Source organism: Cheilinus undulatus, linkage group 22 (genome assembly GCF_018320785.1).
Source record: "Cheilinus undulatus linkage group 22, ASM1832078v1, whole genome shotgun sequence".
In the NCBI taxonomy this organism is placed as follows: Eukaryota; Metazoa; Chordata; class Actinopteri; order Labriformes; family Labridae; genus Cheilinus; species Cheilinus undulatus.
In genome coordinates this window covers 16,412,077-16,428,758 of record NC_054886.1, presented here as the reverse complement: position 1 = coordinate 16,428,758, position 16,682 = coordinate 16,412,077, and the positions used below count along the sequence as shown (strand labels likewise).

Below are 16,682 nucleotides of genomic sequence, written 5' to 3'. Positions count from 1 at the left end.
TTTGTGATTTTATTTCTTCATTTCTTTGTAATTTTTTAAAACTTTTATTAGTCTTTGTTGTATAGGACAATAACTGCAGAGCATTGATATTCCACAATATTAAAGAGTTTTACAGAACTCTGATCAAGAGGTCTTATTGATCAGTAGGCAGAATTTCATACAAGTCACTTTACCTGAACTAAGCCTGCTCCAGAGCATGTTAAATTTTCAGCAGAAGTTACCACAGCAGTCTGCCTCTGGTAAGAGTAGCACTGAGAACCCAGAGTTTACCCTGACATTAGTTTGCAGTCTTACCCTCCTTAGTTGGAGCAGCTTTAGCCTTTATGTCAGTCTCACTTTCAGCTCATACATCTGCATGTTTAACACCTCGATGGCTAAGACGGGACTACTGTAACAAACTACCACCCTAGCAACTTCCTGTTACAGTAGAGTCCCTATTTTTGGCCCCCATGTTAAAGAGTGCAGCTTTAAAACGAAGCAGAACAGTCACAATTTATTAAAACAAGTGAGCAGAACTGTGCGAGTGTTGGGGTTAAAGGACGAAGAGCTTCCAACAGCTGAATGGATCTGAGAAACCAGGAGGGCAACACTGAGAGGGAAGCACCTGAAGGTTGGTAACCAAGAGTGTTTCCCCCAAACATACTGCAAAAATGTTACTTAACTCTAGAATTTATGTTAGATGTTTATTACAAGTTGTAAAATAAGAAAACTGCCTCCTTAGTTCACAGCTTCTGTTAGAGCACCTCTTAAAACATAACCTGATTCACACAGAGGAATTAACAGCAGAGTTATGGTTATGTCTGGTTGCAAAGTCCGTGTTCATTTTTCTTTTTCTCAGAAGGTACCATTATCTTGATGAGAGTCAAAGATCAAATATCATATGTTCTTTAAGACCTTGGTTAGCACTTTTGCTTATCAGATTATCGACATAAAGGCAGAGTTCATTCTGTAAGACTATGAACAAAAATAATAGCTGACTCCTTTTTCCAAGACGAAGAATAAAAATAGATATTTAATGATAGAAAGTAAGATTCAAGATATTTCTCCAGTGTGCATATAATCAATAAAAACACAAGCTGAGAGCAGCAGAGGTAAACTACATGGACAAAAGTATTTGGCCACACCTGTTAAAGTGTTTTAATCAAACCTGTTGCCACAGTGTATACAATCAAGCACCATTCAGTCTCTATTTGCAAACATTTGTGATACAAAATGAGTCATTCTGAAGAGATCAGTGATGCTGTAAATGATTGTTTTTTTATTGTCTACGACACAGACACAAGATGCTGCCATAAATGTAAGATGACCGCTTGTTTGGCTGTTACCTTGTCAACTGTCATCCTCATCGTGGGACTACTTTTGTGTTTGGGTTTATTTGGTAAGTATCACATATGTATTCAGTTTTGATGAAAATCTGAAAATCTGAAAATCTTGAAAGACTTCACAGCAGGAAGGTTCCTCATTTGAATTCCATCATTGTGACCAGCAGATTGATTACTTTTTTTGACAGTATCTGCCGGTACAGGTAAGAATCAGAAGACCAGTTTTCAAACTTGCAATAAAAAACATCCTTTTTAAAAAATAACCCACAGTGGTGATACAGCTGACTGTTAAAGAAAACAATATTATACAGTTTTTGATCCTTAAATATCTCTTACATGCCTGGCAAAGTCACAGTAAGGTAAAGGGAACCACTTTGTCCAAAGGGGGCAGCTAGAGTCTATAAAAGACTCTTATTTACTAGTACATATGTTCAAAGAGAACTTTAAATAAGTTGGAAATTATTGTTGTACAAGAATGGATCCCTGAGGCCTGCATTGTAAGGTCACAGCCGCTGCCTTGCTTTCCTCGTTATCCCTTCACCCTCTCAGAGAACTTGTAGTATCACAGACCAGCTCACATCAATTGTTTAAATCCACTTCATGTTTATTCTTCAGTCTGGTGGACAAAAGCACCAAAAGAGGATAAGCAGACCCTCAAACCTGCAGTCAGTCAGTACCAGGATCGCCTGCAGCAGTGCAAAAAGGAGCGCAATGATCTGACCCTGATGCTCCACGCTGCCACTGAAGGTGATAGATTTGATTTTTGACTGCAGACATTTACTGTGCCGCACACATCAATGTCAATTTGCTGTTGTTTGTAGACTCCCGGTGCAGATTGTGTCCTGATGGCTGGCTTTGGTGGAACAGTTCCTGTTACTTCTTCTCAGTGGGACGGCAGGAAAACCTAAAGTGGAACGAGAGCGCAGAGTTCTGCCGGCAACACAACAGCAGCCTGACTGTGATCAAAGGCTCTGCTGAAATGGTAAATATTGAGGAAGATGACAATAGAAACTGCACTCTAACCTGTGTCTAAATGCATCTTCCTCCCCAGGAATTTATCCAAAGTGTGATGAGGACATTTCCGAGGTTTCCCTTCCTGTGGGTGGGACTGACAGACGCCCAGCAGGAGAGTCAGTGGATGTGGTGGGATGGGATGCACGTCCAGCACTACATGTCGTGAGTACAGATCACTGACTGTGTTTTAAAATAAGCAACACAACTCCTGCTTTACAAAAGTGAAGCTGAAATACTGGTGGTATCCAAAACAAATTCAAAAAAGTCGGGACGTCGTGTGAATTAGAGAATAGAGTGATTTGCAAATCCTTATCAGCTTTTACTTAATCTAAAAAAAGCACAAACACTGGATTTAAAGGTCTAAGTTATAAACCATCTTGATTTTGGAGAAAAAAAATCACACATGCTGAATTTGAAGCCTACAACACATTCCAAAAAAGGTGGGACGGGAGCAAGAAAAGACAGGAAAAACTGAGGAATATTGAAGAAACACGTGGAACATTGCACAGGGAAGCAAGTTAGTTTTTAACAGGTGATAGTGTGACAACTGGGTATAAAGGGAGCTGTCCTCAAAGGCTCAGCTGTTCAGTCAACAATGGTGTAAGGTTTCCCACTTTATCAAAGGCTGAGAAGAAAATATTTCTATAAACATTCCTCAACATGCAACTGCAAGAAAAATAGAGATTTGACCATCTAGAGTTCATAACATTAAAAGATTCAGAGAATTTAGAGGAATCTCTGCAGGCATGGCAGAAAAAAACAGTACTGATCCCTTATTCTGTGATTGACACTTTGAAAAACATTGAAAAGTGGAAATAAAGGCTTTATAGTCTTATTGTCTAAAGAGGAACTGGACCACCAAGATAGTTATCAGTCCAGAGTTCAAAAGCAAGAATCTGTGATGTAGTGGAGGTGTTTTAGTGCTCATGGCATGGGTCACTTGCACGTCTGTGAAGGCATCATTAATACTGAGAACAGTGTTAAAATCATACAGTGGCTTTCAGGGGTTATCCGGTGTGCACCACAGCATTTCAGGTCATCACATTTAAGTGCCACGCAGAGTTAACAATCATTCTGCCACTTCTGCATCGAAGAGTTGAAACCATCAGTAACCTGACATTTAGGCCCGATAACAACAATTTAAGCATCACACAAGTTTAATCAGAGCAAAAAATACATATAAAGTTCAGGCAATCACAGGAAACATGTTTTACCCACAAAAACACCAACTCAGTGATAAGTTCAGGGACCTTTGTAATTCTGGGTCTTATTTTATTGCAGTGCTGCCACACATGAATGACCACAGCAGAAATAGACCCAGAATTTGTTGATTTGCGGGGACAGATAAACAAAAATGTTGATTCATCATGTAACAATAAAGAAATCAAACAACACTGAGATATTTATGCTGTTGGTTTTATGTTTAGGAAACATAGTGTAGATAGAATAGAATACTGACGACTTTTTGGAGCTCCCCCTAAATTTCTCATTTGAGGCTTTCAGGGGTGCCAAGCTTCCCTTAGCTCCCCTGTAATTTGAACTATGACTAAGAGGTACACAGAAGTTTTGGAGCAACATCCATCCAGATGATGTTTTTTTTAGGAACATCCTTGCTTATCTCAGAAAGATAATACCAAGCCACATTCTGTATGAGTTACAACAGCATGGCTTCACAGTAAAGTAATTTCGGTAGACTGACCAGTGCACAGTCTCAGACCCTTCCTTTGTCAAAATGTAGGCATACACATGATGAAGCTGAAAATAAAACAGAAACCCAGCGCTCTTGGGTAACTCAACAGTGCAGAAAGGGAAGAATGGCAAAGAAGGCTACTTTTAATACTTGGACAATTCTTAAACATATTTTCTAGGTTTTCCATAAAACATTCTTAAAATTTGAGGCGCAGATGGCCTGGTGGTTTAAGGCAAGGCCCATGTGTGCGGGTGGGCTGGGCTCAAGTCTGGTCTGCGGCTACTTTCCAACACGTCTCACTTCGCTCACTTATCCCTGTTTCTGACTCTATCCACCAACCTCCTCTATAAACAAAGGCAGAAAAAGCAAACATATATCCAAAATGACTTAAATTCTAGAACATTTTGAAGAAAATATCCCCAAATTTCAAAGTAAATTCCCCAGAAAATTTCTTATCAACTTCCCAAAAATTACAAATGCTGCTTTAACCACACTTCCTTAAAAATGCCTGTAAATAACCAAACAAATTATCCCAGACATACAAAAAACTTTCCTAAACTCCCATGAAAATGCCAAAGCAATTTTTCTCAAGACTTCCAATGAAATTCTTCAAAAAAATACAAGCATATCCCCAAAATCAATATGAAAATATTTGACGTTTTCCCAGCAAATTCCCCCATAAATATCCAAACAATTTCCCAAAAAATTTCCCTGAAATTTCCTGATATCTCAACAACTTACTTCAATTTCAGTGGACATTCTGAATGATAATATAAAACATTTTGATAGCAAAAAATGTTACTATGTTGGAAAGCCAGAATGTAATGTCATATGTGATGAATGTCATATGTACATGCAGGAGGTTAAATAACTTCTGCGCAGACAGACCTTCTCTGAAAAGTTTAAAAACAGGAACTTTTTTGCTATAATGTGACAACGCTGATCTTTATGTGAACGAGCTTGTAGAAAATGGAATGCGTCCACCAGGGTGTGATGTCATTCCCAACTTCAATATCCAAGGTAAATGGGAGCAGCAGAATTCCCCAAATGATGACTCAGCACAACATTTTGGGATTTTTTAGAAAATCTGTACATATTTATGATTTTTTCATGTCACCAGTTTCAAACCAGTACACTCAAGAAGTCTTTAGAGAATTATCAAGGACAATTGGAGCAATGGTGTGGTGTGCAAATCAACACAGACAGACAGACATGCAGCCAATTACTGTACTAAGATGATCTTGGTTATTAAAACACAAACATCATGACAATGTTGGTTTCTTTTTCTTTATTTCTAGAATATAGTACATATATACATACATATTACACATATATACATTCACAAACATCAGCTTTAATGTAAAGAAAACTCTCATCTCCTCATGTCTAATTATTTCATAAATAATCAACTTTCTTTTGAATATCCTTATATTTTGGAGCAAATGTTGAGATCTGTTGTGTTTTCTATAGTCTGACTGTAGAGTGGGATGCGAACCACAGGGACTGTGCAGACCTGAGAGGAGGTGGGAGTCTCTTTGCTGCAGACTGTGAGGAGTATGGACCCTGGACGTGTAAGAAGGACTCCTGACAGGCTTCAAACAACTCAACGCTTTTATTTAGGACAATTTATTTAAATAGATCTGACCTGAAAAGTCAGCTATGGATTTATATCAAAGCGTTACATTTGTAAAGATGCATCAGGTTGCATAGTGGTGATGTTTGCATGAAAAAGAAGACAACATGATGTTTTTCTCTCATATTTATTATGTGAAAGCGTTTTGTAAAGTGCATGCATGTATCTAAATGAAGAATGTGTCACACTTCCTCACATATTCTGATCACTTCCGTGTCATGGAATAACAAACACATGATTGAGAGTGGGACATTTTTCAGCAGGGCTGTAATGATACCTCATGACAATTTATATCAATTGTATAAAAATATACACAGAGGACTGTTTATTTAAGCAGCAGATGCAGAAAACTTCTTCCATTTTACAAAAATGTTTCTGAGAAGGTTTTTCTGTAAGATATAATCAGTCACTTTCAGTAAGAAAAGTATGCTTTTAAAATTCCTAACTATATACAAAAAGAATTAAAATTGCTTGCATATGAAGAAAAATATAAGAAAAAATGTAATTATTGTTTTAATTATTGTAGAATCACAATAAAACAATCATATTATACATTTATTTTGTTTAATCCAGTGTTTGAAAGGATTTGTATCATGAGTTGAGTGCATCGTTACAACCCTGTTTTTCAGTGTTCATTGCCTTTTATTAAGCTTATTCCATAAAATATAAATAAATATTTTTACATTCACAGAGGGTTTCATTTCATAAAGGCCTGATTAAAATGGCCATTTAGATTTCTTTTATAGTCATTGTACATCATCAGCACTTTGATTAAGTCTGGTCTTTTAAAGTGTCTGCGGCTCTTCAAAGCATGTTTCACCTGATGCTTCAGTGATTTTAGATCCAGTTTAAAAAGAGAAACTGTCAGAATCTATCATCTAATATGGTCCATAGATTTAGAGTAACATTCAGAGGAAATCACCAGTGTTTGGATGTTATTTTTGATGTTTTCTCTGAGCTGAATTTATGTTAAAGTCAACATTAATCCTTGAAGTAGTCCCAGAGTTAGGGTTCATCTCTCAGTGTGTGGAGATTTTGTTTGGCGGGATGATTCTCATGAGTGTGCGACCATCCAGCGGTGCAAACAGAGGATACAGCTTTCCTCTAAAGCTCCCGGTGAAGGTGTAGATGTGGAACTTAGTTTCCGCGTTGTAGAAGGAGATCTGTCCCTCTTCGTAGTCTAAGTAGACCCCAACCCGTCGAGGCACCAGGCTGTTAGGCAGCAGAGTCTCCGGCTTGGTGCAGGCGTAGAACTTCTGTGTGCTTCGCCACAGGGTCCAGTACCCCTGCTTTGGGCTCATGGGGAAGTGGCCTTCACGTTTGGAGTCTGCCGTGGTCATGCCGATACGCCAGTAGCCATTGTTGGCGATGTCCACCTCCCAGTAGTGGCGGCCGCTGTTGTAGCCCTCCCAGCCCAGGACGCAGGGCCAGCTGTCAAAGCGCTGGGGGCTGTACGGTAAATCGGCCTCAGTGTGGGCTTCCTGGACCATACGCTGGTCGTCTGATAGCACTAGCCAGGGGTTGTTGGTCTTTGGGTCGAGGATCACGTCAGCTGTGTGGGAAAAAGAGAGGTTTAAGTTTCCTCTGAAATCACAGCAAGCATATTTGTCCAATGTTGTTGCAAAAATATCTCATTAGCATCTTAATTTAAAATATATAAGGCAAAAAATAGAGCCAGCAATGCCAGCGATGAGTCAAAACAATCTGCCAGTGGGGGAAGAAAACTTAAACTATCCAGTGTCTTGTAATGAGATAAATGCATCCTGGTAATAGAAAATCATGATTCTACCAAGCCTATGGTAGATTTTTTTAACCTACTTTTTAACAACTTGCAATGTGTAATCATCAGTAAGCATTACAGTGAGTGAGACAGATAAATGGACGTTGATCCTACCTGCTGCACTGCAAATCCAACTCCAAACTGAAAAGGAAAAACACAGATATTATAGCAAACTATCAATGAATGAAAAACAGATGTACTAATGTGTATAGACATACCAGAGTTTGGGATGTATCTCGGGATTCCTGCTTTCCATGTCCTTTGCTTTGCCAGCAGCCAAATCTGTGAAACCAACACCTGGAGGAATAAAAATAAATTAAATAAAGGAACAGTATTGTAAGACAAAAGCATGGGTAGTTTGCATGAACTTTCCGGTGAACATTTCTTCATAATGACTTGAGAATGTCATAACCAAAGGTGTCACCAGGATGTCTGTGACCCATGGGAAGAAATCAAATTGGGCCCCTCCTACTACGGCCCCGAACAACCTTTTATATTGCTTTAACGTATCAATTACACCAACACAATAAAAGCTTTAAACTGAATGAAGTTTATCTATCGTTTGATTGGACTGCAAAGGGGGAGGGAGCTTGCCTGCCATTTTAAAAAACAGAAATGAAGGAATATTGAGTACCCAGGACTTCTGTTTTTGGCATCATGGAATCAAAAAAGTATTTTTATTGTTTGGTTTTTGCTAGACTTGCACAAAAGTTTAAAAATCTGGTATCATGATTACTCTAACTAACTATGACATTGTGTTAACTTGCAACCTTACAACTCTGTTGTGGTTTAAATTGAATAATTGCAACAAATGACACCATGTATGAATCCATTTTATGCATTTAAAAAGATTTTTATTAGTAAAGCCCAATGAAGGGACCCTGTCCTCCTTTGGGGTTCTACCTTATCAGTCCTGTTTTTTCCCTGCTATGTCATAAAAGGTGTAGTTGCTTCAGAGTCAACCATGTCTTAACTTTAGCTAAAATAAAGAAAAACAACGCTCTAAACAAAAAAAAGTTGCTCTGAATGTCAACGAGAACTTTATGGTATACACCGCTCCATCATCTGCGTACATGATGATAACTGAACTGCAGAGTCGGCACTATCTGCTATCAAAGAGATTTATTGTCACTGTTTATCAGACGTAGGTTGACCGAGGTCATATTTACTGAAATACAGATTTCATTTATTGATGCCAGCATAAAGAGAGCAGAGTTCACTTTAATCATGTGTTATGTAACTTGTTTCATAACGTGCCATATCTGCAATGCATGGCATTGACACCTTTCTCATTTCTGTTTTGTGTTTTATAGCACAAGGTTCATGAGTTTATGTGTGCCTTTTTAGGCCACATCTTGTTAAAAATGGTGTCAAAGTTTAAATACTTAATTGAGGGGCAAAACTTAAGAACAAATGTATTTATTTATATGCCTACTTTTTACATAGAACTAACTTAAAATTCTGCTACATTGCTTGGTTTCTGATCCCCTTTTCTTCCCTGGGTGAATTTTGAGGCTGATTCTCACCGTGCTGTCTTCTTTGAGTAGAGACCAGGTGATGAACTCCATCAGAGGCATCAGGTTGACGAGCCGTTTCTTTTTCAAACCGAGCAAACGCAGCACTTTCCCCAGCTCTTCACTCTGCACACCACAGCTCTGCAACACAAATACTCCTTTAGCGGCTCAGAAATGGAGCAATGAGGCAAAACCTTTTCCCTCATGTATGGTTTTTAATATCAGGACTCTTCACCTCAGTCGCCTCCTGCAGCTCCTTTGCCCACTCCATGATCCTCAGCTGGGTCTCCTCTTTGGGGTCCTGATCTTTTTTGTCTTTTTCTTGAACCTTAGCCCAGGAGGTGCTCTTCAGGAGCTGGGGGGAGAAATTCAGTTAGTAAAGACAACAGGCTAAGCCTTCTTTTACTGCAAAAACTCAAATCCAAGTCTTATTTCTAGTCAAAAATGTCACATTGCTCTTAATTTGAGTCACCCAAAAGTGCAGGTAAACTTCTTAATTCAAGATCTAAAGCATCCATCTATTATCTTTAGTATAGACGACCACTTGTCCTGTGAAGGTTCACTGGGACTGGAGCTGATCCCAGCTGTAATCGGCCAAAGACACCCCGGGCTGGTCACCAGGAAATCACAGCATCAAAAACACTTAGGCCCATGCTCACACCTACGGGCAATTTAGCATCACCAATCAGCCTAAGGAGCATGTCTTTGGACTGTGGGTTTTCAAGTGAATATGGCCTAAAATAAATGTAATTAGATATTTTTGACCAGAAATAGTTAAAAAAAAAAAAAAAAAAAAAAAAAAAAAAGCTACATAGATTTGAATTTTTGCAGTGTAAGCACCAAACTGTAATCTAATCCTAACCTTGTCGACATGATTGAGTTCATCAGCCCACTCCAGGATCAGCTTCCTGCTCTCCTCCAGGCTGCGCTCAGTTCTCTTGTCAGTGATTTGGTCTTCTTTCTTGTGAGTTCCCTCTTTTGGATCAGCATTGCCTTTCTGAAACACAACAATACACACTATTAGACTCTCCTCCAGACGGCTGATAAATGTAGACAGTAACATGAGGTTCAAGGCTGAATCAGGAAGATTTAGCTCGGAGTATTTGTGTTTGCACTTTTTTTTTTTTTAGATCATCTGGTTAAATAAACAGCGTCTAATCAGCCTTAATGAGTCCCAAAGGGAAAGTCGTCCACATAGATGTCATGAAGTCACAAGCCCCTTGTAAAATATCATAACAGTGCATGTCGAGGTCCATCTAGCATTTACCACCCAGACCCTATAGAGCAAAAGGTCATGCAGACGAGCGATAAAAGAGCCTATAAACACGTGTCCTATCTGCAGCTACCCTACAACCTGGTTTTCACCCTCTTTAAAAGAAGCAGAGCAATAACTTCTCAGAGCAGTGTTTGTCCAGTCTGCTGCAAATTTACTGCCCCGGACTTATGACCTAAATATTATTAGGCCTTTTATCTTCACTAATAAATGAAGGAAAAAGATAAAAACTCGCCACGCTGGCCTGAACGTGCAATACAAAATAACAAATCTGAAACAGATTTTAAAAAACTTGAAACAAATTAACATCAACCTTAATAAAACAAACACTTTTACAAATGACAAACAAATTTACATTTTACAAAACAAATATAAAGAAAGTCTGATAGAAAATTTCAAAGTCTAAAACACTTTTAACAAAAAATATATTTCATGAAACAAATTAAAATATATACTTTTTTTTTTTTTTTTTTTTTTTACCAAGAACAAAACAAAGTTACATTTTATAAAACCAATTTACAATACACAACAATTTTTTTCTTTTCTTCTGAAACATATTTCAAACATAATTTCTTATGGAAGGGAGTGTACCAAATGTGTGAAGTCACCCAAGTTTCAAGTTTTTCAGACTTTGTAATAGTGTTTCGATTTTTTGAAAAGTGTTTCAGACTTTGTAATATTGTCAAGGTTTTTTTTAAGTGTTTCAGGCTTTGTTTTATTGTTACAAATTTTTAAAAAGTGTTTCAGAATTTGTTAAGGTGTTCTCAAATTTAAAAAAAATGCTTCATACTTTGAAATTTTGTATTGGACTTTTTGTAAGTTTGTTTCATAAAATGTTAATTTATCTAATCATTTGTTAAAGTGTTTGGTGAATATAAATTTGTTTTTATGAAATATTTTAGTTAATGCAAATTTGTTTCAGGGTTTGTAATTTTGTATTTCCTTTCCAAGCCACCGTATTTATCTCAAGTTCATACAAGAAGAAAACAGTTCCTCTTTAAAACCCTTTGACACCATTTTCTTCCCATTTGACAGTCATGTATTTAATTGGGTCAATTTTGCTCTCAGTTTTGCTGAGGAAAACAAACAAACAAACAAAACAATTACAGGCTCTTCAAAAAGGAAATGGAGGGTCTCTGTGTTATTTATCTGGTTGACTTAACACTATGGATGGCATATTTACTTTACATTACTACATTACTACATTACTTTGTTCACATACTTTTAAAGATTATTTTTGGACTTATGTTCCTTTTCTCAGAGTAACAAGTACCAATATTTTGTTTACTTTTTCTACAATTAATAAAAATTTATAATTCATCATCTGACAATTAAAAGCACTTTTTTACACTGCATGTTGCAGAGGTTGCCATGTAAAGTATCCATTAATATTAACTAATTCCATTCATACACATCCACATACAACAGTGGGAGCAATTTGTAATAAAGTTTCTTGCCAAAGGACATCAGGATGTGGTTGCAGGAGCAGGAGATTGAACTCCTTACCTTCCTGCTGAGAGATAGCTAACTATACCACTGCCCCTGCCCATTTCCCTCCCTGGTTTCCTTCGTCTCCTACCTTGCACACTTGGTCCACCTGCTCTTTCCAGTGATGGATGAACTGCACACACTCCTGCAAGCTGCGGAGGTTCTTCAAGCCCACCTGACGAGGGTGTTGCTGCAGAAAACACCAGTAAGATGACCATTTTAAGCACAATTGGACGTTTTTTTTTATTTTACTTTTAGAAGCTCAAAAGAAGAATTCATAGAGGTTCTACTTTAACATTGAGTCCTGAAAAACAAGAAACAATGATTAATAGACACTGATGGGTTTTTTTGTACCTGTGAGTGTTGGCTGAGGCTGCTGTTGGTGTTTGTGGGTCCGCTGGGTGCTGAGTTGTGAGGCTGGGTGCTCTCCTCAGGTACATTCCAGCGCACAGGCCCGATGGAGCTGCTCTGGCTGTTGTCCAGTATGCTCACTTCTGTAGGGGGAAGACAAATCATGGAAAACATCATTCAGCTAAAATAAGTGATTGGATGTAAGCTGTACGGCACATTTACTCCCCACTGTAACACGGTGATCTGATTTAATGTAAATGTGTTCTGAAAAACCTACGTTTCTTAGTTTTCAGGATGCTTTTTGTCACCTTCATCTCCTTCATCTCCTTCATCTCCATCTCCATGGCGAAGTCTAACAGGTGAATATTTAAATGTTTGTCAAAACTTTAAAAGAAGCAAAGTTACTGCTTTATAGTCCTGCAAAACAATTAAAAATATCTTCATTTAACAATCAATCAAGTAAAAGTACAGGTATAAAGTGTCAAATACGTTCATATTTGGGAGAATCACATCAGTTTTTAAACAATGAAAATAACTGTGCATCAGTGAGCAAAGTAAACCTACAAAAACAAAGAATATTTCAAAATTAGACAAAATAGCTCAGCTAAATATTCAAATACCCCACATTATAATGACAAAAAACCCCCACAAAATTCAGATGTGACTCACTTTAAAAGTTGTTAATAAATGTATAAAATTGATCAAAGTTACTTTTCTGAAACTATTCAAAGTTATGGCAGCTTCTTAAATTGTCGTTTCATGACCCTGTATAACTGAAACCAACCCAACAAGCTAAAAAATGCTTGTAGGTGGAACAGTGAGGTCTTAATATAAAATAAAATCATGGAAAATATGAAAAAGCTGTTAAATAAAGAAGGTAAAGTTCTGCTTTTTTAGTAATTTTGATCAGATAATAATAAATGACAAATTTACCAACAATGATAACAAGTATTAGATACAAAATCATGAATTTATGAGAAAATGATTAAAAAATGTAATTTAACTGTATAGATAAGTGTTCCTCATGTATACATACATTGTATTCCGGGTGTGCTGATATTCCCAGGGTTCCTTGTGTCGTAGCCGTTGTCTGAGGCGGCTGTGGTGCAGCTCTGCTCTGGCTGGCGAAGACTGGACGGTCACCACTCTCAGGTCAACCTATTTGTTCCTCTCTGCGTCTGCCTGATCTTTGGACTTTTTTATGGCTTCTGAGATGACTTCTCTGCACGAATCCTCGCAGTGTCCCGGCGGCAGCTGGCATGTTTCCATGAGGGTGAAGGGCTCTTTTTTTACAGCGATAAGTGTATAGATATTACTCAGAGTGACGCACAGAGTGACTCTACACTGGTGTAGCTGCACCTCTTTACACTTCTACACCTAATACTGATCTGTGATCGCATATGAAACTAAAATGTGAGGATCTTAATATTATATCTAAACATTAAATACACTCAATCTTTGACACCCTCTTTTTCGATTTTACTGCCATCATTAATAGAAATGAATCCTCAATAATCCTTTATAAGTTATACTTCTTTAGATGAACTGTTAAAGACACTCGGGGGTTTCACCAGGGCCCTACCCCTCATAAATCCTCACTGCCCCGCTGTTATAAGCCAACTGAGCAGGAAGTAAATGAAACTAAACTGATGTGGTTCAAAATGTATTCATACAGAAGGAGGGCAACCAAAATGTCTTAAGGAATCACATTAGAGGAAGAGAACTAAAGAGATTCAAGATAAACAATCATCTGTTTTTTTAACATTTACACTCAGTGGTCACTTCATTAGGTACACTTGTCAAACTCCTCAATAGCTTAAATGTCTAGTTTTTAATCTGCTTTGTGGTAAATAAAAACCCAAAACAGGGAGGTGCACTTTTAGGCAGAGTTTTTTGGTCTGACAGGACCAATATGTTGCTTTTTGGCCATCAGACAAAATGCTTTGTTTGACACTACACATCACCAAAAAACCCACCATTCCCACTGTGAAGTACAGTGTCGGCAGCATCATGCTGTGGGGATGCTTCTTGACAAATGTCCTGGGAGGTCATAATGATGGTTTTAATTTAATAAAATTGCAGGCAGTGTCCAGATGTGCAAGATGTGCTGTGATTGCAGCCAAAGGTGTATCTACTAAATACTGACTTGAAGGGGGTGAATATTTATGCATTCATTAATTTTACCTTAGGTATTTGTTGTCATTTTGACATTAAAGAGATTTTTGTCAGATGTTTTTGTCAAAAAAAGCCAAATTATATTTACCATGATTGATTTATAAAACTGATACAAGGGGGTGAATATTTTTACAGGCTCTGTACTGCAACATTGAGTACTGCAGGTGTAAAGCAAGAGAACTGCAAACGTTTACATAAGAACTCTTAAAAGCTAATCCAAGCTGTTAAAGTAAATTCCAGCACTGATAACGGCCAACCTCTTCTCAGACTCGATTGCTATGCCAGGAAATATCAACCATGCCATGGCAACAGCGTGAGCATGATTCAGACAACATAAGCAAGGTGAGGGCGTGGTGAAAGTCTCAATGTGTGCAGAGAGGAGAAATATCACAGAACCTCTTTTACAAGTAGCAACTTCAAATTTATTTTCAATGCAGGCAAATGTTAAAAAGTAACTAGGTGCAAAGGTCAGAAGTTGGCAGTAAGTGTGATAAAACTACAACAGCATGTGCACATCCTCTTCTGTCTACTCATCAGTGAGATGCTAGCATACAAATCTGGCTAACTCAAATGTTTGTGTTTCGACAAGTGAAAAGATGTGGTTACTATTTCAAGGGTTCCTAAATTTTAATAGTGGTGGGAGAATGCCAGAGAGTCAGCGCAGAGCTGTCTAACAGCTGATTGATGATCAGCTGTCACGGCATCTCTAATAGATGCTGTGATGCAAAGAATGTCTCATGTCCCTTGAAATGTAATTTCCTTTTCCTCTCACCACTGCTGCATTTTGTGTTTCTTTGTGTCTCTAGTGGAAAAGACACAAGTTAGAGATGCTTCAACAAAGCTTCAGAGGCTTACAGTTTATGTGTCTCCTCACATGACTTTGATTATTAAATAATTTGCCATTTTACATGTAGTCATAGGGGCTTTTTCCTGTGTGAATTTGTTAAATGACAGGTAAGACCATTTTGTATGTAATATTTTACCACACAGAGCAGCAATATGACGCCCTGCCATTTATCAGGCTCTTTGACATTTTACATAGAATTTAAAAACCATGACGCTACTTTGTGTTTAAGTCTCCATGTCCTCACACAGCAGGTCACAGTGACTCAGCCTGCAGCAGTGAGGTCTGCTCTGGGAGCCATTGTCACCATCTCCTGTAGGACTACCGTCAATATTTAGTCAGGAGGCATTTATCACAATGTGGACTGGTACCAACAGGAAGATGGAGGAAGTCCTAAACTTCTCCTTTACTTTGCTAACATTTGAGTATCAGGGATTCCACATCATTTTCAGGCAGTGGATCAGACTCTGACTTCACTCTGACCATTAAAAGAGTCCAGGTGGAACATGCAGCAGTTTACCAGTGTAAGGGAAAATATCTTTGTAGCAAGTATGATTGGTTCACACAGTGAAAATAAAACCTCTCTCAGCCACACTGAACAGAAACTGAACTGACTGCTGCTGGAAGTTTCTGCAGAGTGACACACTTCCTTGAAGATACACATGTAAACTCTGTTTAATTTACTGTCCTACAGCATATCTATTTGGCAAAAAATAAAAAATAAAAATAATAAAAATAAAGAGATGCTGTTTAATGAGAGACAAACATTTTCACATTTAATCATTTAATAAGAGATCAAAAAAAAAAAAAAAAAATACAGAGACTGCTTAGCACAGGTGTGTCTTTAGATGCATTTACTCCTAAAGATAGAAAGTCCAGACTTCAAAGGCAGTCAATTCACTTTTAAGTGATCAAACACCATTGTTCTTTGACAAAAGTTTTCAAGAAACATGCCTAAAATCAATTAACTGCCTTCTGAATCCCTTGGAAGTGGGGAAAAGTCAAAACAGAGTCATAGTATTCTAAATTAGATATCAAAATAAAATAAAAGGGATTTTTTCTGTCTCTTTCAATGAAAATTTAAAAAGTTTGATGACAATTTAAGAAATCTTCCTCTACCATGATAATATGCCAGTATATTTTAAAAATCTCCAAGTGTTCAGATCCATAAGTACACCAATATTATTATAACAATTATTATTATTATTATTATTTTTTAAATTAAGATACTCAGTAAAATAGTTCTCTTCTTTTCTTAATTCCTTCCACATTTTACTCTTAACTAAAACTGCACTCGAGTTTGAAATTTTAAAGTTCTTCAGGATAACACTGCAAAAGAAATGTAGTACAGTGATATGGCTGTGCTGTTTTTCTTTCTATGAAGTTTCATTCAAAAGTCTGTATAATTTTGAAACTGTTGTTTTAGCAAAGAGAAGACTGTGAGTACATTTGAAAAGATGCAGGAAGAACAGTGCAGCAAGATAACATTACGACCCAAAATGCATTGCACAAAAATGGCAGCCTACAGGTGAACCTATTTTTTAATTTACTCATAAACGTACATACCCAATGTATTTTTTTCTAAGTATCATTTATTA

The 16,682-nt window shown here is 37.5% G+C and overlaps 2 protein-coding genes across 2 annotated transcripts; one reads left to right on the top strand and one right to left on the bottom strand.

Annotated features, from left to right (window-relative positions):
• The first annotated feature begins 230 nt into the window (after positions 1–230).
• Positions 231–5,634, top strand: LOC121504719 (CD209 antigen-like protein C). Its single transcript, XM_041779751.1, has 6 exons — positions 231–610; positions 1,277–1,378; positions 1,938–2,069; positions 2,144–2,304; positions 2,374–2,498; positions 5,497–5,634. Exons 1-6 carry the CDS (start codon positions 562–564, stop codon positions 5,612–5,614), a joined length of 687 nt encoding a protein of 228 aa, XP_041635685.1. The 5' UTR covers positions 231–561; the 3' UTR covers positions 5,615–5,634.
• si:dkey-219e21.2 (nuclear factor 7, brain) lies at positions 5,406–13,262 on the bottom strand. Its single transcript, XM_041779750.1, has 10 exons — positions 13,102–13,262; positions 12,343–12,417; positions 12,069–12,208; positions 11,806–11,904; positions 9,816–9,950; positions 9,189–9,308; positions 8,966–9,094; positions 7,658–7,736; positions 7,554–7,580; positions 5,406–7,211 (listed from the first exon to the last, which is right to left on the bottom strand). Exons 2-10 carry the CDS (start codon positions 12,407–12,409, stop codon positions 6,679–6,681), a joined length of 1,329 nt encoding a protein of 442 aa, XP_041635684.1. The 5' UTR covers positions 12,410–12,417; positions 13,102–13,262; the 3' UTR covers positions 5,406–6,678.
• Positions 13,263–16,682: the final 3,420 nt, after the last annotated feature.